Source organism: Oreochromis niloticus, linkage group LG19 (genome assembly GCF_001858045.2).
Source record: "Oreochromis niloticus isolate F11D_XX linkage group LG19, O_niloticus_UMD_NMBU, whole genome shotgun sequence".
In the NCBI taxonomy this organism is placed as follows: Eukaryota; Metazoa; Chordata; class Actinopteri; order Cichliformes; family Cichlidae; genus Oreochromis; species Oreochromis niloticus.
The window spans coordinates 14394570-14410621 of NC_031983.2; the positions used below are offsets into that span (position 1 = coordinate 14394570).

At 42.0% G+C, this 16052-nt stretch overlaps 1 protein-coding gene across 2 annotated transcripts; it reads right to left on the reverse strand.

Annotated features, from left to right (window-relative positions):
• Positions 1-3589: 3589 nt before the first annotated feature.
• Positions 3590-14708, reverse strand: e2f2 (E2F transcription factor 2). 2 transcript variants are annotated; one of them, XM_005477160.4, is made up of 8 exons: positions 14475-14707; positions 13888-14283; positions 8462-8561; positions 6854-7073; positions 6038-6199; positions 5648-5762; positions 5323-5521; positions 3590-4795 (listed from the first exon to the last, which is right to left on the reverse strand). In XM_005477160.4, exons 2-8 carry the CDS (start codon positions 14161-14163, stop codon positions 4521-4523), a joined length of 1347 nt encoding a protein of 448 aa, XP_005477217.1. In that variant the 5' UTR covers positions 14164-14283; positions 14475-14707; the 3' UTR covers positions 3590-4520. The 2 variants fall into 2 exon arrangements, with proteins under 2 accessions (XP_005477217.1, XP_003453291.1); XM_003453243.5 differs by having other exon boundaries at positions 5323-5518; positions 13888-14708.
• Positions 14709-16052: the final 1344 nt, after the last annotated feature.

The following is a 16052-nucleotide window of genomic DNA, read 5'->3' on the forward strand; positions in this document are numbered from 1 at the left end:
GTGAACAAGCACAGAATGGATGCAGTGTCTTAAATGTGGGCGCTCACAGTGGTACTGTGTGTGTGCAGTCACAAAGATAGACAAGCTCCTTTTGAATTGCATGTCGTGTTATTAAGCCAATAACACAGACAGGCCAAAATGTACATGCATAGCAGTACAAGATATCATTGTTGTGTTGCACACACACCCACCCACAGGCACACACGCTCACTCACACACAGAGCTTAAACCGAAAGCTTGAAGGGGTGGTAATGGAAAAAAAAAAAAAGTTCCTCTGGAGTCCAAACAAACATATCTGTGGTTTTTCCTTATGAGATAAGGCGCAACACAATTTAAAATGTGGACCAAAGTCTCCAGAGGAAAAGCTGTAAAACCCCACTCTTTAACCTTTCAATCATTGTAAAAAAATGTGCATTCTTGAAAGGAAGTGAGGGCACACATCACATAAATAGGGTTGGCGACCCACTTTAGCAGGGCCTCATTCAGTCATTGTTTGTTGCATGGCTCCAAGTGTGAGGACGCTAAGCAGGGAGAGACAGAAAACAGATATTGTATATTTGCAACTTGCATGAATACATGCTGGCATTTGTTATTGTGACATATGTGCAGCATGTGTAATTTCATGCTCACTGTGCATGCACTCATTTTTTTTTTAATGCACTTCTAGCTGATGTAATGTAGGGGCTTGCAGCGTTCAAACAATACCCTCCTTCAGTTTCTTTGCAGCACTCAGTAAAGAAGCAGAGCCTTTGTATGCCAGCCAGCCTTTGAGCCCGGGTCCTATTGTAAAACTGAGCAAACCGGTCTGCGCAGGCAATGAACTAACATATAGTGAAGAACCCAAGTCCAAGGCCAAGGTGGGCGGGAGAGAAGAGATGAAAAATTGACAGGGGAAAATTGTTTTCCTTTTTTTTCCAGTGATGTTGGGAGTTTAGCAGTGAGAATTTGTGTGCAGGAAGGTCGACAAAGGTGGAATAACACAGGAATGCAGAAAAAGATCAAAGCTTTATTGGAAATGTGACTCACTTAATGCTTTCCCTCCTTGTCTCCACCCTTTACCGCCCTTTTCTTTAAGAAACTCTCTTCTTCCCCTCTTAAGAGTAATTTAACCGGTTGCTTCCCTTTCATGCCACACCGTTTCTTGTGTTAGAGCAAACGCTCTGCACTCTCAGACAGCGAGCAGGGAAATTTTGGCAGTGAGGAAGTGATGTACATCGAATACAGCTTCTCTTTCTCTGTGACGCACACACAGCGTTAGAGGTTACAGCAACATCTTCCAGTAAAGATTAGAGCTGCCCGGATTTCCCTTCTTGCTTCCCAGCAGCCCAGAGGAGCAGGATAAGGTTCTTCAATGAACCCCGCCTCCAGCCACCCTACCCCCCAAAAAATATCTCCCTCATCTTGCTGCCTGTTGACTCAGCTCCACTAGCACCGCTATCAATTTACTACCCCTGTCAGGACAGGGGGGCCCGGGCTTACCGTAAAATACCCCCTCTTCTGGTTGACATGGATGACTGAAAATTGGAGGACCGGGGAGACAAAGTAAAGCTGATTTATTGAAAAACACAGGGCTTTAGTTTCCCACTGGAATAGGCATATGAGGTGTATTGAATAGGACTGGAGCCCCATTGAAACTAATTTGCCTCAAGAACCTGCATTAAAGAGCAGCTTTGATGTAAAAAAAAAAATATAATAGCTCTGACGTTAAGTGACAGCTGCTGCTTTGGAAAAATACATCATCTGTGACTCACTGACTGAGCACTGTCAGTCCAGTGCCATTCCATGCATGTTCTCCGTGGTCTGGCTTCTGGACAGGCAACAATGTTTACTCCACCCTCAAACAGACACCAATGCCAGTGTACCTGTTATTACAGTTGGTATGGTAACAATAGGTTTTGCAGAGTGGGAACAGGTAGACAGACTTGTTTGTGATTCATATTGATGTTAATTGCGTGTCATAGTGTCATCTGAGTCGTATGAGTGATACTATCCATGTAACTAATAGGCTATAAGTCCACCCAAAGTTTCCCAACCAAGCCTGGAGCCATAAATAACAACGTGTAGTGTTTTAAAGGACTGTGTGGGTATGTGCTGCAAATTGGTGAACAGTCAGAAAGAGGTATTTATATTTTCTGCAATTAAATGATCCAGCTGACAAGATTTACTTCAGCTGATTGCTGCTGTAGCAGTAACAGAAACAAGGTAGCCTGCTCTTTAGATAGCATGCAAACCACGCAGCCAGGGATGTCATGTGATGCCTGACATGCTTGTTTACGATCTCTTGTTCAGAACACGAGCTGTTCTGTAGTTTCTGTTAACAGACAGTTTGCAGAGAACCAGCACAAATTGTTCTTTGTTACTCACACCCTCTCTCTACATTGTAAGGAGTATAAAGCTGTATAAACTTCGAGTTGATCATACAAGTCACGTGGACGCTCCATGCGAGCTTAGTTATTCCTAAAGAAGTGTTCATAAACGCCGTACCTTCCTCTGAAGAAACTTGTATTTGAATTTCTAACTTAGCAGCAATGTGCAAACCCCTTTGACTAAAATTAATGACACAGTTCTTCCTTGCAGACTTTTCACCCCCAACACACCATTCCAACGTGACCCGCTGAACTTTGACCTGCTGAATGCTTGCTCCCTTTTGTGAGCGGTTTCCAAAGCAACAAGCTTGTGAAGAATGATGGGTGCCTTTGTGCACCTGTCTGAAAGTGTTTATAGCTGTTTAATTTTTATTGTCACCATTGATGCAGACTTATTGTCACTCTTCAGGAAATGTCACTTTATATTAGATCAGTGCCCGCGCTGTTTAAATTTTAATATGGCTTTCATAGATGTTCGAAGAATTAGCGATACCTCATAATATCAAACCAAGAGTCACGTTATATAAAGCAATTAATACGCATTCCAGTTTTTCTGACATGATTTAAAAAGAGGAACTCAAATTCATGTGTAAACAATGGCTGCAGTATATTTTATTTAATAACTTCACAATATTACAAATCATTAAGTGCTGAATGACTTACAACAGTCCAAAAAATTAGAAAAAATAGGTATAAATACAAAACAAGTTATGTACAAATACCAAAAACAATAATGCTCAATGAAAAAAAAACACACTACAAAATCTGAATTCACAATTCTCTAATCTACATTGTAAAAAAAACCCGCACGCACAAACGCACAACAACCATTTCCCAAGCTGTCAAATACGCACCACAACACTCAATTTCAAGTTTTGATAGGACAGGACAGTTAGCTTATCTCTGCGGTGTAGAGGGAAAGCCAAAAATATACCAAATTTTATATTTCTAGAACACTTTAAAAAAAAAAACACTTTTTAATAACAAACAAACAAACAGATTAGAGTCAGAGCTGCTCCATCTTCAGGAGCACATCTCTGACATGTAAAAGTGTTACGCCGCAGCAGGCAGGGAAAGTATTTGTGGGCCTAATACCTGAACAGCAAAGACAAATTTCTCATTGTTTCTGTTTCTGTTGAGGTAACAGAGTTCTTTCGTTTCAAAACTAGCGGAAAAAGAAATTGCTCCTCTAATTAAACCTCATTTACATCAATTAACCCCCCCCCCCCCCCCCCCATCCCTCTTCACCCCTCCTTGCAACACAGATGCTGCATTTAATTTGTTTTGGGTTATTTCCTAAGAAATACAATAGTAGTTTTACACTAATAAATTAAAACCAATCAGTTAAAGACAACTATTAAACTCAACAGAGCAACAACTTAAACAAAGCTGCCAAACCTACTAGGGGTTGCTCAAAGATTGTATATATTCAGAGATAAAAAAGAAAAAAAAATAGCCACCATTTGTCATTACCTCTGGGTCACAGCCTGCACATTCAGGCATACAAGGTTTGACACAAAGCTTAAGGCATTAAAGAAGCAACATGAGCACCTTTAAAAACCAGTTTTAATGTCTAAAATCTATGCTGAGATCTCACCTGATGTGTATTCTCGAGCTGTAGATGCATGTCGACACTGAGGTTCATTCACAGCTTAATTTGATCAGTGGTGAAAACACTGCAAACATACCCTGTGTGTATGGCTCTTCACGGCTTTAGCTTACTTCGATCCAGTGATTGAATCCTGTAAAGCTGAATGGCAGTTAAAGCTGACATTATACAATGCTGCCCCCTATGGGCCAAAGAGTTGTACAAACAATTATTTAGACTTTGGAAACGAGGGGTAAAAAAAAAAAAAGTTCCTGAGTTGGTCACACTGAACAATGACTGATAAACAAATGCATCATCAGTTATTTCGCTGACAATACGATATAAACAATAACGCCTGCTTTCTATGAGATTTACTCGACTTACTGCCCAAATTTACTATATATACAAATATTTTCAATTTATAATTTAAACAAAGAAGTTGATTCCTCCATCGGACATTAAAACAGTTGATGGCTTCATAGTGTAATAGTTTGTCCCAAGAAGGCATTCGATTAAATATTACCCTTCTTCTCCCTGAATTTTCTCCGCCCCATCCCTTCAAAGCCTCAGCTTTTCAACAAATCTCCGAGATCGTAAGTGTCGAAGAAGTCTGACACTCCCTCGCTGTCCTCCAGGCTCCAGAGGTAGTCATCGTGGTCCAAAGGTGGAGAAAAACTGACAAAGGGGGTGTTGGGGTCTGAAGTGAAGGAGGTGCCAGGAAGCTGGTCCTCGGTTATCTGAAGCAGGCTGGGGGGCAAACCCAGCAGACCCTCTACATCAAGCAGAGAGGAAGTGGAGGTCACCGCTGAGGAGGCGGCTGGAGCTGCTGCAGAAATGTTGGCTGTGTTGAAGAAAGCGACAAAAATGAATTTTGTGCTAAGGGCACTGCTTTTATCTTCATACAAGTTCTATTTTTATTCTACATTTGTGCACCCTGACTTTTTTGTTGTTTTTTATGCTTTCAGCTGATGGATTAAATAATGAAAAAGTTAAAGGAACAATTCAACATTTTTTGCAGAATGCAACCAAAATACAACAAAGAAACAAGCAAATCTAAAGCTGATTAAATAACATGCCATTTGTTTAATTTGTCACCGATTTATCATGGCATCGCATGAAACCGCCAAAAAGAAGTGTGACCTTTCTGCTTTAATGGTGCTATTTGATCTTTGGACTGGCTCCAGCTGAAGAGGTGCAATTCATTTTTAATGTTCCTGAAGCCTTGGCATAAAATCACTTTGTAAAACTTGTAAAACTAAATTAATGCTAGTTGTAAAACTAGATGCAGTCTAAGACTAGTGCACGGGTACCATCAAAGTAAGGGTAGCTCAAATAAAGGTGGTATTCTATTCAAAACTCAAAGCTTACAGTCAACTGGTTCCTCTTTGACGCTATAACTCGGTGGTCCTATTGGGGTTGCAGCGGGAGGGTCTTGCGTTTGAGGGAATTCCTTTTTGGGAGTGACAACACTCTTAACAGGACTAGCTTCTTCAAGACCCTCATCAGGACATAGGTAGACTTCTATGGGACCATTTCTACTCTTTAAATAGATCTGCAAAGACCCCTGCTGTAAGGAAACGAGAAGAAGCAATTATTTATCAAGACAATCTGACATCAGGACAAATGCACATTTTAGACGCACAACAAAAAGGAGCGGTTAAGGGGACAAACTGAAACATAAACCAAATCTCACCCCTGCTGTGTCTGGCACCTCCAGCTTGGTCTCTGCAGGGGCTTTAACAGCAATGACTGTCTGGTCTTGAAGGCTGCCGATGGAACGGATGTCTTGATACGTCACATAGCCCAATGTGGATCATGGGATTAAGGGTAATAACAGTGGAATTTAAATACACGTGCGTGTGTGCTTTTCTTTTTTTCTCTTTTATTATTTTTTGGCTATATCTGGCAAGATATTAGTAGAAATCTGATAGTAAAGTAGGGAAAGATGAACGTCCCTGCTGCCTTTTAGCAATTGGTTACCTACTCAACCAAGCAAGCTACAGTGGAACATGCCAACAAAAGATGGAAACGGAGATCATGAAAGAATGATGTAGATAACCACGGTGCTCTATGTAAAGGATATCTCTGACTCTCTTTATATTCAGTGAGTTGTTTGAGCTGTGTGGTGCTGGACTGAATCTGTTCATCCAGAGATCTCTCTGCTCTCTCTAGGTCTCCCAGCTCTTTCCTCAGGGCACGGGCCTTCTCCCCTCCACCTGCTCCACCTTCAAACACGTCTCCAACCCTGGAGAAACACACACATACACACGATTAAACATGTCTTAAATTACAGACAGTCAAAACAACTCCACACATTTAGATAGTGTCTACAACTGGCACTGCAATCTCTGCTGACTGCCACTAGGGGGCAGACAAGCGAGTACCAGTATGAAGTTTCTTTTTCCTTTTAATACTTCATGAAGAATAAAAGCAAAGGAGACATTTTTAGAATGCAATCAAAGCCCAGTATAAATAGACTCTAGAACAATTGCTAGTTTTTTTTTGCAAATGTCTATATATCTCTCTTTTTTACTAATTAGTCCACAAAGCGTGCAGCATAAAAACACTACTTTGTAAAATCATTATAAAAATCGAGAGTAAATATGTTATAAAAGCAAACTTTTATAAGATATTAATATCTTGTCTCAGCTGTTTGACACGAGCAAAAGAACCAAGCTGCATTCCACTATGTTACACAGCTTTGTTAATAAAGCCAAATTGCTGCTGTCACCAGTCCTGCCCATGCTTTGCCCAACATTATTGTGAAAGTCTGTAAGGAACCCTAAATGCCAAGGCTTCACTTAATAGTTACGCAGTCCCTGGTTTGCCTCTGTGTGCTACACACAGTTGATAAACCTCCCACTATTCCTGCTACTTAACCTTCTGCATTTCTACTTACAGCCACTGGATGTTGTTCTTTGACTTCTTCCTGATAAGCTGGACTCCCTCTAGAACATTGGTGATGTCATAAATGCGTCTTTTCTGGACCTCCAGGACCTCAGTGGCCCAGTTCAGATCAAGGACTCCATCAGGAGACTCGGCAATCAGACCCACAAATTTCTTGGTCAGCAGGCCCAGTGACGTGTCGTACCGCGTCCGCTCACCCGGAGATTTTGGAGCTGCGAGGAAACACAGAGAAAAGTGGCGAATAAGACTAGAAATGTGTTTTAGTTATACAACTCTAATTTGTACTAATTCATTCAAGTGTTTTATTTGGCTGATGAGCTGGCGGAGAGATCACTGATTCAAATATTTACTGAATTAGTCATACAAGCAATTGACAACAGTGAAACATGAAAACAAACAGTTATTGGAATGTGTCAACTAGATTTATTTCTGCCTTTATGTTTTACTTTTTATGTTTGATATCAAGTTCGAAATTACAAATAATCCTCAAAACAGCAATATTTCTTCCTCGCACGGAAAATCTGAAAATAAGAGCTATGGGTACGGTATTGTAAACCAGAAACAGCATCTGTCTCCAATGACTGTGTCTTCATATTGCTTTAATCTGCTACAGGTTTAATAATCAGTCTTGATTAGTTGGACGTCTCTGCTCCTCTGCATCAAAGAGCCAGTTTAGGTGGTTTAGGCAGCTCCAGCTGGTGGGAATCTTTGTGTAAGACTCGGGGCACATCGGAGATTATGGCTCTCTGTTGTCTTGGGAGCACTTCAGTATTCTCCTGGAATACTGTGAAAGAGGTCCTGGCATCTCTGCTTACTGTGCTCTGCCCGTGACTCAATAACATATAACCACACTGGTGATAGAAAATGGATCAATAGGTCTGATAATGTTAGTAATAACATATTCTCAGGGCTCCTGAATTCCAGAGAATTGGTCATAAGACATTGCAATTTCATAACTGAGAGACACAGCAGACCGCATATTCCTCCCTGATCCGTCATTCCCGCTGAGCTGTGAGATGTGAGATGTCGTTGGGAAGGAGGCGCTAGCTTGTGTATTCTAGGAAAAGAATGTCAACAAGCCAGTTTAAGATACTGGCTCTCTACTCCTGGCTACACCACTGCTTTTTTTTTATCTGTTATGTGTAAAGCTGTATGCAACTGAGCTGCTGATACAGCACTCTGTGTTCATATGGGTGAACTTCGCAGAAAGTGAGGAAACTATTGTGGAATACTTCAAAAGCAGTAGGCTTCCTATCATGTCAGTTTGACCCACAGCAAACAGGTCCGTTCGTGTTTGTTCACAACCCAAAGGGTGAGGACGCAATCAGGCTGACGTCGTGTCATGTGAACCTGGCATAACCCACCCTGCCTGGGTTCAGATTAATGCTAAAGAGTACTGTACAATCAACTTCTTTTCATTGTTTGCTTTTATTCTTTTCTTTTAATGTTGAACTGCGTCTTCCCTTTGCACAGTCTAAAAAATATTTTCCACCCACTGATGTGTACCACACCAACTTTATTTATAGAGCACTTTCAACACCGTCACAGCAGACACAAAGTGCTGTACACAAAAACAACAAAAGATGTACAGTCTACTCACTCCTTGGGCTTGGTATCCGTGCTGCAATGCTGCATTTTCCTTTTGGCGTACGAAACTCTGGCAGATACAGAGGGTCTTCTAAATCCAGCTTCCTCTTGGCCTAGAGGGAAGACGTTTATCAAAGATTAGCAAAAAGATGCAAATGTTACAAAGCAGGTGTGACTTACAGCTCTACTATTTCCTCTGTATTAACTGCTGTTTCACTACATACGAACATATAAAGGGTGTATTAGACTGAAATCCTTCCAATCCCAGTGCAGGCTGAAAAAAAAAAGCACATTATGGAAGGTGTTTAACTCATCCTACTGACTTTAAATAATGGCAAGTTAAAAAGCTGAAAGAATCAAATAGTTTGTAGGGCAAGTCCAGACCTTTTGTAGAACAGTGGCATCAATGCTAGACGGCTAAATAGGGGCTTGTTTAAAAGTACCATGTCGTAAATGTGCCAACAACCCTCAAGTGCAGGAACAAAGCACCCCCCACACGCGCACTTTCCCAAGCACTTCAACAGGGGCTGATTTTGTTTGTCTGCAGTCAACAGAAGCGGGAGGTCTATAGGCCCGACTCGTTGCCTGCCATACGTCAGGAAGTCCCTGGAATCACTCAATGACCCCCCCCCCCCTCTCAAACCTCCTCCTTCTGTGCTTAGCACACAGGCTCCTCACAGAAACACACGCACGCACACAAACAGAACATTATCTGACGATAACAGCGATGCATCATACAATCAAAAGCACATAAACAACCTTTGTAACCCAATATAAAATCTTCAAATGACCATTGCTTTTTTTCCCCGCCATCCACTGGCCTACTTAGCTGAAGTGAAAGCGCTACTCTCTTAAGGATTAGGAAATTACCACCACACCCCACGTGCAGATATGCTGTCATCATCAAAAGTTCACGGTGGACGAGAACGTTTGCTGTCAGTCAGAAATCCAACAACTGCCCACACAATAACACAATGAGTGAGCTAGTGAGGCAATGGCATTTCACCTCAGCACACTCTGGCTGCTGGGTAATTTGTAGTGCTTGGCTAGATCTCACAAACTCCTTTCACCGTGTCTCCTCAGGAATACTTGGTAGGAATAATCCCTTTTGCCACGACAGCGTACATGCGGCCAGTGAACTGTTTTAGTTAACAGGTTTAGGGAAATTGCTTTTTCAGAGATGGGAAAAGCAGGGAGTGCACGTTACCGCGTGTGGATGTGCCTACGCATGTGAGAGTAAAGGGAAAATGAAGGCTGCCATTGTCTCCCAGTGTTCTCCCTGACAAGTCCACCTGTTGACTCATGACATCTGGAGCAGCCCTGTGCTGTTGGCAGGCTGGATTTTAATCCCTAAAACACACAGTCAGGCATACAGAGACACCCGCAACAGGACGGTGACCAGCTACCGAAGAACAAAATGCTCACTGTTGCCCCTAAAACGACCTCTTGCACGATTCAAACTTTGAGTTTTCATTGGCTGATAGTCGTGAAAGTCGCTATCAAACACTTGGAGTCGCAGAAAGGAAGCAGACGATACCAGTTGGACTGCCTACAGCCGTGACAGCTGTGGTTTAACCAGAGAAAAACTGCCACAGCTTTCCACTGACTCAGTGTCCCAGCACAAAGAAAAAAATGTCGCATTTTTTCACCAAATAAGGCGGAAGATTTGTCATTTCTGTGACCTAAAGCGAGCAGGTCAACGTGTGTCACTTCAAACTTTTTAATGCACGTGTACAATTTGAGTCATAGCCTGATGCATGATGACTTGTAAGAATGGAACCAGCGGTTTCCCCCTGCAGCTGTACATCAGAGTGGGGGCTTGGGTGCTCCTTTTTTGCATGAGTGCTTTCTCTGGTGATTCAACCATATTACGCAAACCCCAAGTCATTTAGAGGAAAGGCCTTTTTTTTTTTTAATTCCTCACTTAACAGACTAACAGACCACTGAAAGAAGAAGTGCAGCTATTGAGAAATGGTTACATTTTACAGAAAGTGCACAGGTATGCCACCTAGCACACATCACTTTTAAGGTGTTATAACACGACATTGTGAAAATCTGAATTTGATGATCAGAATCCAAAAGCTTTCACACCCTAAAACTAGCTCTCACATACGTATGGTGCAGCTATAAGAGACGATGGGAGAGGCCCGAGACAGCTGCCCTCCTTATTAGCACTTTATCTCAAAGACTGGCAGTATCACGCCACTCACGTTTGCTATAACCTCACCCTGCCTGATTGCCCAGTTACGCCCATCTACTGCACGTGGCCCCTTCTGTTTGCTGTGTATTCTTTGGCCGGTTCCCGCCGTCTCTGCTGCTGTGCTGAAAACTCCACACATGTAATCATAATCACGTGAAGGGCTTCTGCAGTCGGGCCTCTCCTCAAACAAACAGATCTTGCTAGTCAGGCTGCACCAGACTTAGATTCCATCCAGGCAAAGGGCAAGTTTCAGTATGCCTACAAGTACCTACCGCTCTGTACCGAGCCCCTTCACTACCACACCCTTGGACATAAAGGAAAAACAAAAGTTGCACTACAACAGCCTCTTAAGCGGCTAAACAGAGGTGTGGATCCGTCCCCACTGTGGCTTGCCTGCCTGATGGGGGTAGGCTGCTTTGAGATGCAAAACTCCCCCTATAGAGAGCATTACCCTGCAGGACTGGTATTTGCCTGAAGCTGGGGTTAAAGGGAAAACACACCAACAAAACAGATAATAGAGAGAATGCATACAGTTGGTACTGTGTCCAATATCACACCAAAGCATCAGCCTGAATGGGTTGTTAACTCTAGGGGCTCAAAAAAAGGTCGCAGGAGAGGTGTGTGTTCCTAAAAATTACCAAGGGAGAAAGACTAAGGCATTAGCTGACATCCGTAATCACTCAGTTGTAGTGGATTGTGCGCATTCCACAAAACTCAGAGTTAACGTCACATAAGCAGGGAATAAATGGGACATTGTTCCTGGTGAATATTATGGAGACGCATCCTGTTGCCATACCGCCGTTTGACAGCACTGAACTTTGCCTAAACTGACAAATTCATTCATCCGCAGTCCAATAAGAGAAAAGGGCTTCCCTGGACTTTGGCTGGAGGCCTGAATACTGTAACACATTTACATCCCTATCGAGCTGAAAGGAAGCAGAGACAACAGTTTATCAACAGCTTACACACCCTGGTTAAAATTCACATGCCAATAGCTGATACGTTGCCTTTTTCTAGAGTTAGTAAGATTAATAAGTAAAGACGGGATCTCTGCAGCTAACATTTACTAAAATCAGTCAAATATTAACCTTTTATTTTATTTTTGTAGGTAGGTGCCTACAAAAGTGTGGGACTATGTGTAATGTGTTCAGAGAGTGTTTAGATTGTTTGTACTTACAAAAATAAATTCTAAGCTTTAGAATCTGGTTTCCCAGTCAAAGTTTAAAAAAAGGAAATCTTAGAGAAAAAAGCTGTGGTTATAATGTTGTATAGGTTAAAGGAAGTGAGCTGTAAGTACATGAAAAGGCAACACTTCCTGCAAACACAGGAGTCATGACTGAACATGCACTGAAACAGCTGTGTCAGCAACACATTACTATCTTCAGCTTCTTTACTGTCGTCAATAAAACTTCATAATATCATCGCATCAAATGTATCCTGCAAGATAGCTACCATCAGCCATCGCAACACATATAAGAGCAACTGAAATGTCGTGGTGTTTAGTCATTCAAACCCAATCATAAAGATAATGACATCCTTGTGTCTAATCATTTATATATTAGTGCAACAAAACTAACGTATAATAGAAGGAATAAGCTCAAACATCATTAAAGCCCACTGTACCACTTATTTCTAGACACGGGAATCAAATCACTTAAAATGATCAGTTTAAAAGCAGAAACTTTAAGGTGGGCTCCCTCCCTTTGATTAAGTTTACCCAATTTACTGAAGTGATCCAGAGGAAGTTTCTTAATCAGAGAACTTTTTGAAACCTCATCCGTATTTTCAACCGTGCCGTCACTTCTATCAACCTGAATCAGGCTCCTGTTTTTGTGGTAAAATTGAAATGTGCACCTGTGACAATGTGCAACAACTGAAAATATTCAAATCCCTTGAAAACAGAAGTTACCGTGGTCACAGTGTGCATGCACAAAAACACAGGCGACATGATTGCGTACACAGGGGTAGTGTCGTAAAGCCTACTGAACCACATCACATCCAGTATGTCGAACAATTACAAATTAATTTTCTGAGGTGTAAATAAAAATTCTGTCATTTAATAACTGAATTCTTGCTTATTCTAGTGGCCAAACTTTAAGGTTGGATTTCAAGGTGAAAACCAGGTTATCAAACGTGAATGCATGTAATAATTCTATAAACCAACAACCCATACACACTTTGACAGCAGTCAGGTTCACATTGGCACATGATATGCCAGGTGGTACCCTATTTCTCACTTTACTTATATCCATCTAATCCTCTTGAAGGGCCTATTAGGGCTGGGGATTTGACATGCGATTTGAAAACCCTGTACACACTCTAACCCCTTTAGCGTTACTGCAATTCATTAAATCTAAAAAAAGACTCCAGGGCTGACGAGTCAGCTGGAATAAAGACACCAAATACAACAAACAACAACAGGTGTGGAGCACTAAAAAGCTGCTGAGTGTCACCCAATCTTCTCAGATCAGGATTTTCAAATAATCTTCAGCATTCGAGTTTAAAATGAACGGCATTGCTAAACGTCGTTAAAGCCCACTGTGTACGTGTTCTACAAAACAGGTTAATCTTTTACTTATTTGTGATGCTTTAGGGCTTCCGATAGTAATACTTTCACACTCCAGAAAATACACCTGTTCTGTGGTTATGACCTCTGACCTATGCTTCCTTCCCATTGTCCAACACAGACCCTGTTTTGACATAATGGGAAGTGAGGGTGGAGCATCTGTTATGTGTGTTATCACCCATTACAAGTGTTGGGAAGCTATGAATTTGCCTTAAGTGTCTTTCCTCCAGCTTGGTTGAGCCCCTGCATTGTTTGCTTGTATTAAAAAAAACTAGCTCTGCTGCATCAAGGAGGGGGGGCACTCGTCTTTTGGGCATAAGAGAGTGGGGCCTCTCTCTAAGCACCCCCACTGGCTCATCAAAACCATCAAACACAGAACAAGGCGTCTGGCCTTGTGTTAGCTACAGCTGGACTGCGGGAGAAGATGTCACACAGCCTGGCATGGATAAGGAAAAAAAAGAAAGAGAGAAGACACCATTCACGCACATCAGCAGCAGCCACAGTGGCCCCTCTGTGGCTTATCACGTCAAAACATATCTGAATGCGCCCTTCTCAAACATGCATAGCAATGAAAAAAGTCAAATATTCCTCCTCCGGACATATGCAAATCCCTCGCTAAATATTATACAATAAGGAAACACGACCCCAGGCTTATATTTGTGTGATTATTTACCGGCAGTCGCCCGGAGGATGATCTGATCGGTTTAACCTCGGGTCCATGGGGGGTTGAATACAGGCTGTTGGCTCTTTGTTCGGCCACGCTGGTGTTGCAGATCTGGGTGAAATATCCGGCCGGTACCGTGTTCATCTGCGGACTGGACAGTCCGGCGAGGAAGAAGTCGGTCTTCACTCCACCGGTGGACAAAAGCTTCATCTTCTGCTGAGAGCAAGGCAGCCCCACTGCCTGCCGACCCGATGCCGGCGAGACGCCTTTAGGCATCCGCATCATTTTTCTGAGTGAACCGGACCGGTGAGGCGAAGGCAGAAGTGTGCCTGTACTTGAGCACACTGAATCGCTCAGCAAGCTTCACCTACTGCGGGACCTCTATGAATATATAAACTGCCTATACTGTAACACACACAAACAAAACAAAAGCAACTTTCACAGCGTAAACTGCCGGATTAGCTTCAAGCCGCATGAATTACACATGCAGTACAGGCTTATATGTTATAATGTGACGTTTATCATTAGTACATTCAACAGGCTGTTCGGTGTTGTTATCCTTTGTCCTGTATCAGTGTAGAGGAAACTTGCCTTACCAGTTATAAAGAATAGCTTCCTGAATAAATAAACTATTTCAAACGTCCAGAACTTTAAAGTTTAATTCTCCAAGGCTTCCAGGTCTCACTGAGATCCGGTTCCAGCAGGAGATTAACAAATTATTGTGCCTCCCTCTGGTGCTGAATCCGACCCAGTCTGCCACTCCTGTCCGTCCACCTCAGAGCTCCTCTCTCCATACAAGGGGGCAAGAGCTGGGGCAGAGCAGTCTTTTTACCGCCAAACTTCATCCCGCGAAATTCGGATCTCCCGCGGCTGAAAGCCGCTTCTGATTGGCTCATGGCACGTTCGGCTTGTCTAATTTGCATAAAACAGTTGTACGGCTATGGGAGTGATCTGCTTAAAGGGACAGGAGCACACATCCGAGACATGGTGTTCTTTCATTGCCAGGCTGGATATGGAGACAATGACCAGCCCAGACTTTATAATCACACGTTAGAGGTGCATTATTGTTGTTGGAGCACTTTTTATTGCCTTTTTAACTCCACTTGTAACCACTTACTTGCATTTACAGCATCCCAGTTCAGTTCCTTGACAGTCAAAGATTACAAAAACGGTTAAATATTAACTTCATATGTTTATATGAAATTTGCAGTGTATTAAAATGAAGTCTGATTCTGCAAATGGCGCAATCATGTACAGTATGTTCAAATAGTGCCGAATTGCTCTCTGGGTAATTAGGACATAATAAAATATGTGTATTAGAAATCAGAGGGCAAGAAAGGATTGGAAAGTTTTTTTTAAAGTTTTATTTTGTAAATATAATTAAATATACACTGTATGTTTTTTGTAAACAATAAAGACAATTTTGCTTTATTGTATTCTATGTGATCAAAGTGTACTGTTCCCTGTTACAAGGTGTTGCTGGGGTAGTTTATAGATGATAATTGGATTCACTCAGTACCACTCCTGCTTATTGGTTCAGAGGAGGTATTGAAAGAAAACACCCCCTCCCCCACTTGCAGCAACCAAACCCAAGCCATATGACTTGACCCCCTTGGCCAAGACAAAGTAGACTCTCCACCAAAGCAGCCCCATTGTCCGGCCTCAATCTGAACGGCATTTTGAATGAAATAATCAAAGTTGAAAGTGGTTTGAATGCACAACAAATTTATTGTTTGTTGTGCATCTGTGCCTTTAAAAAACCGAGGGTGAAGAAAAAAAGCTGACATAGTTGCCTCCTTATTACACTGGATTAGAGATGGGGAGATAATTCTTAATTGTCAGATGAAAGAAATTTGCTTCGTTCACCACATATTACTGCACTGGATGCCCACAGAGTGCAACGTATATTATCCCCACCCTCATGTTTCTTCCTCTTTCACACAAAATCCTGCACAATTTGTAGGTGTTCTTGCATAACTAGCAATACTGGAAATTCAGATTCACGTTTTATCCCAACTGCATAACATGCAACATCTCACAGCATTCTAGTGATGTACCTTTTGTACTTTAAACTTTGTTGCTTGTTTCTTTTCTTTTAAAAAAAAAAAAATCACTAGTGATGTTTCTCTCTGTCACATCAAAATTTGTGATGTTTCAAAATTTGTTCAGTGTAT

Excerpts from the sequence above, each read along its gene's own strand:
- e2f2 (XM_005477160.4), bottom strand. The coding sequence starts at position 14,163 with ATGATGCGGATGCCTAAAGGCGTCTCGCCGGCATCGGGTCGGCAGGCA. Across the intron at positions 6,200-6,853 it reads AAGAACAACATCCAGTGGCT|GGTTGGAGACGTGTTTGAAG; the intron begins GTAAGTAGAAAT and ends GTGTTTCTCCAG. Across the intron at positions 5,522-5,647 it reads AGGTGCCAGACACAGCAGGG|CAGGGGTCTTTGCAGATCTA; the intron begins GTGAGATTTGGT and ends GTTTCCTTACAG.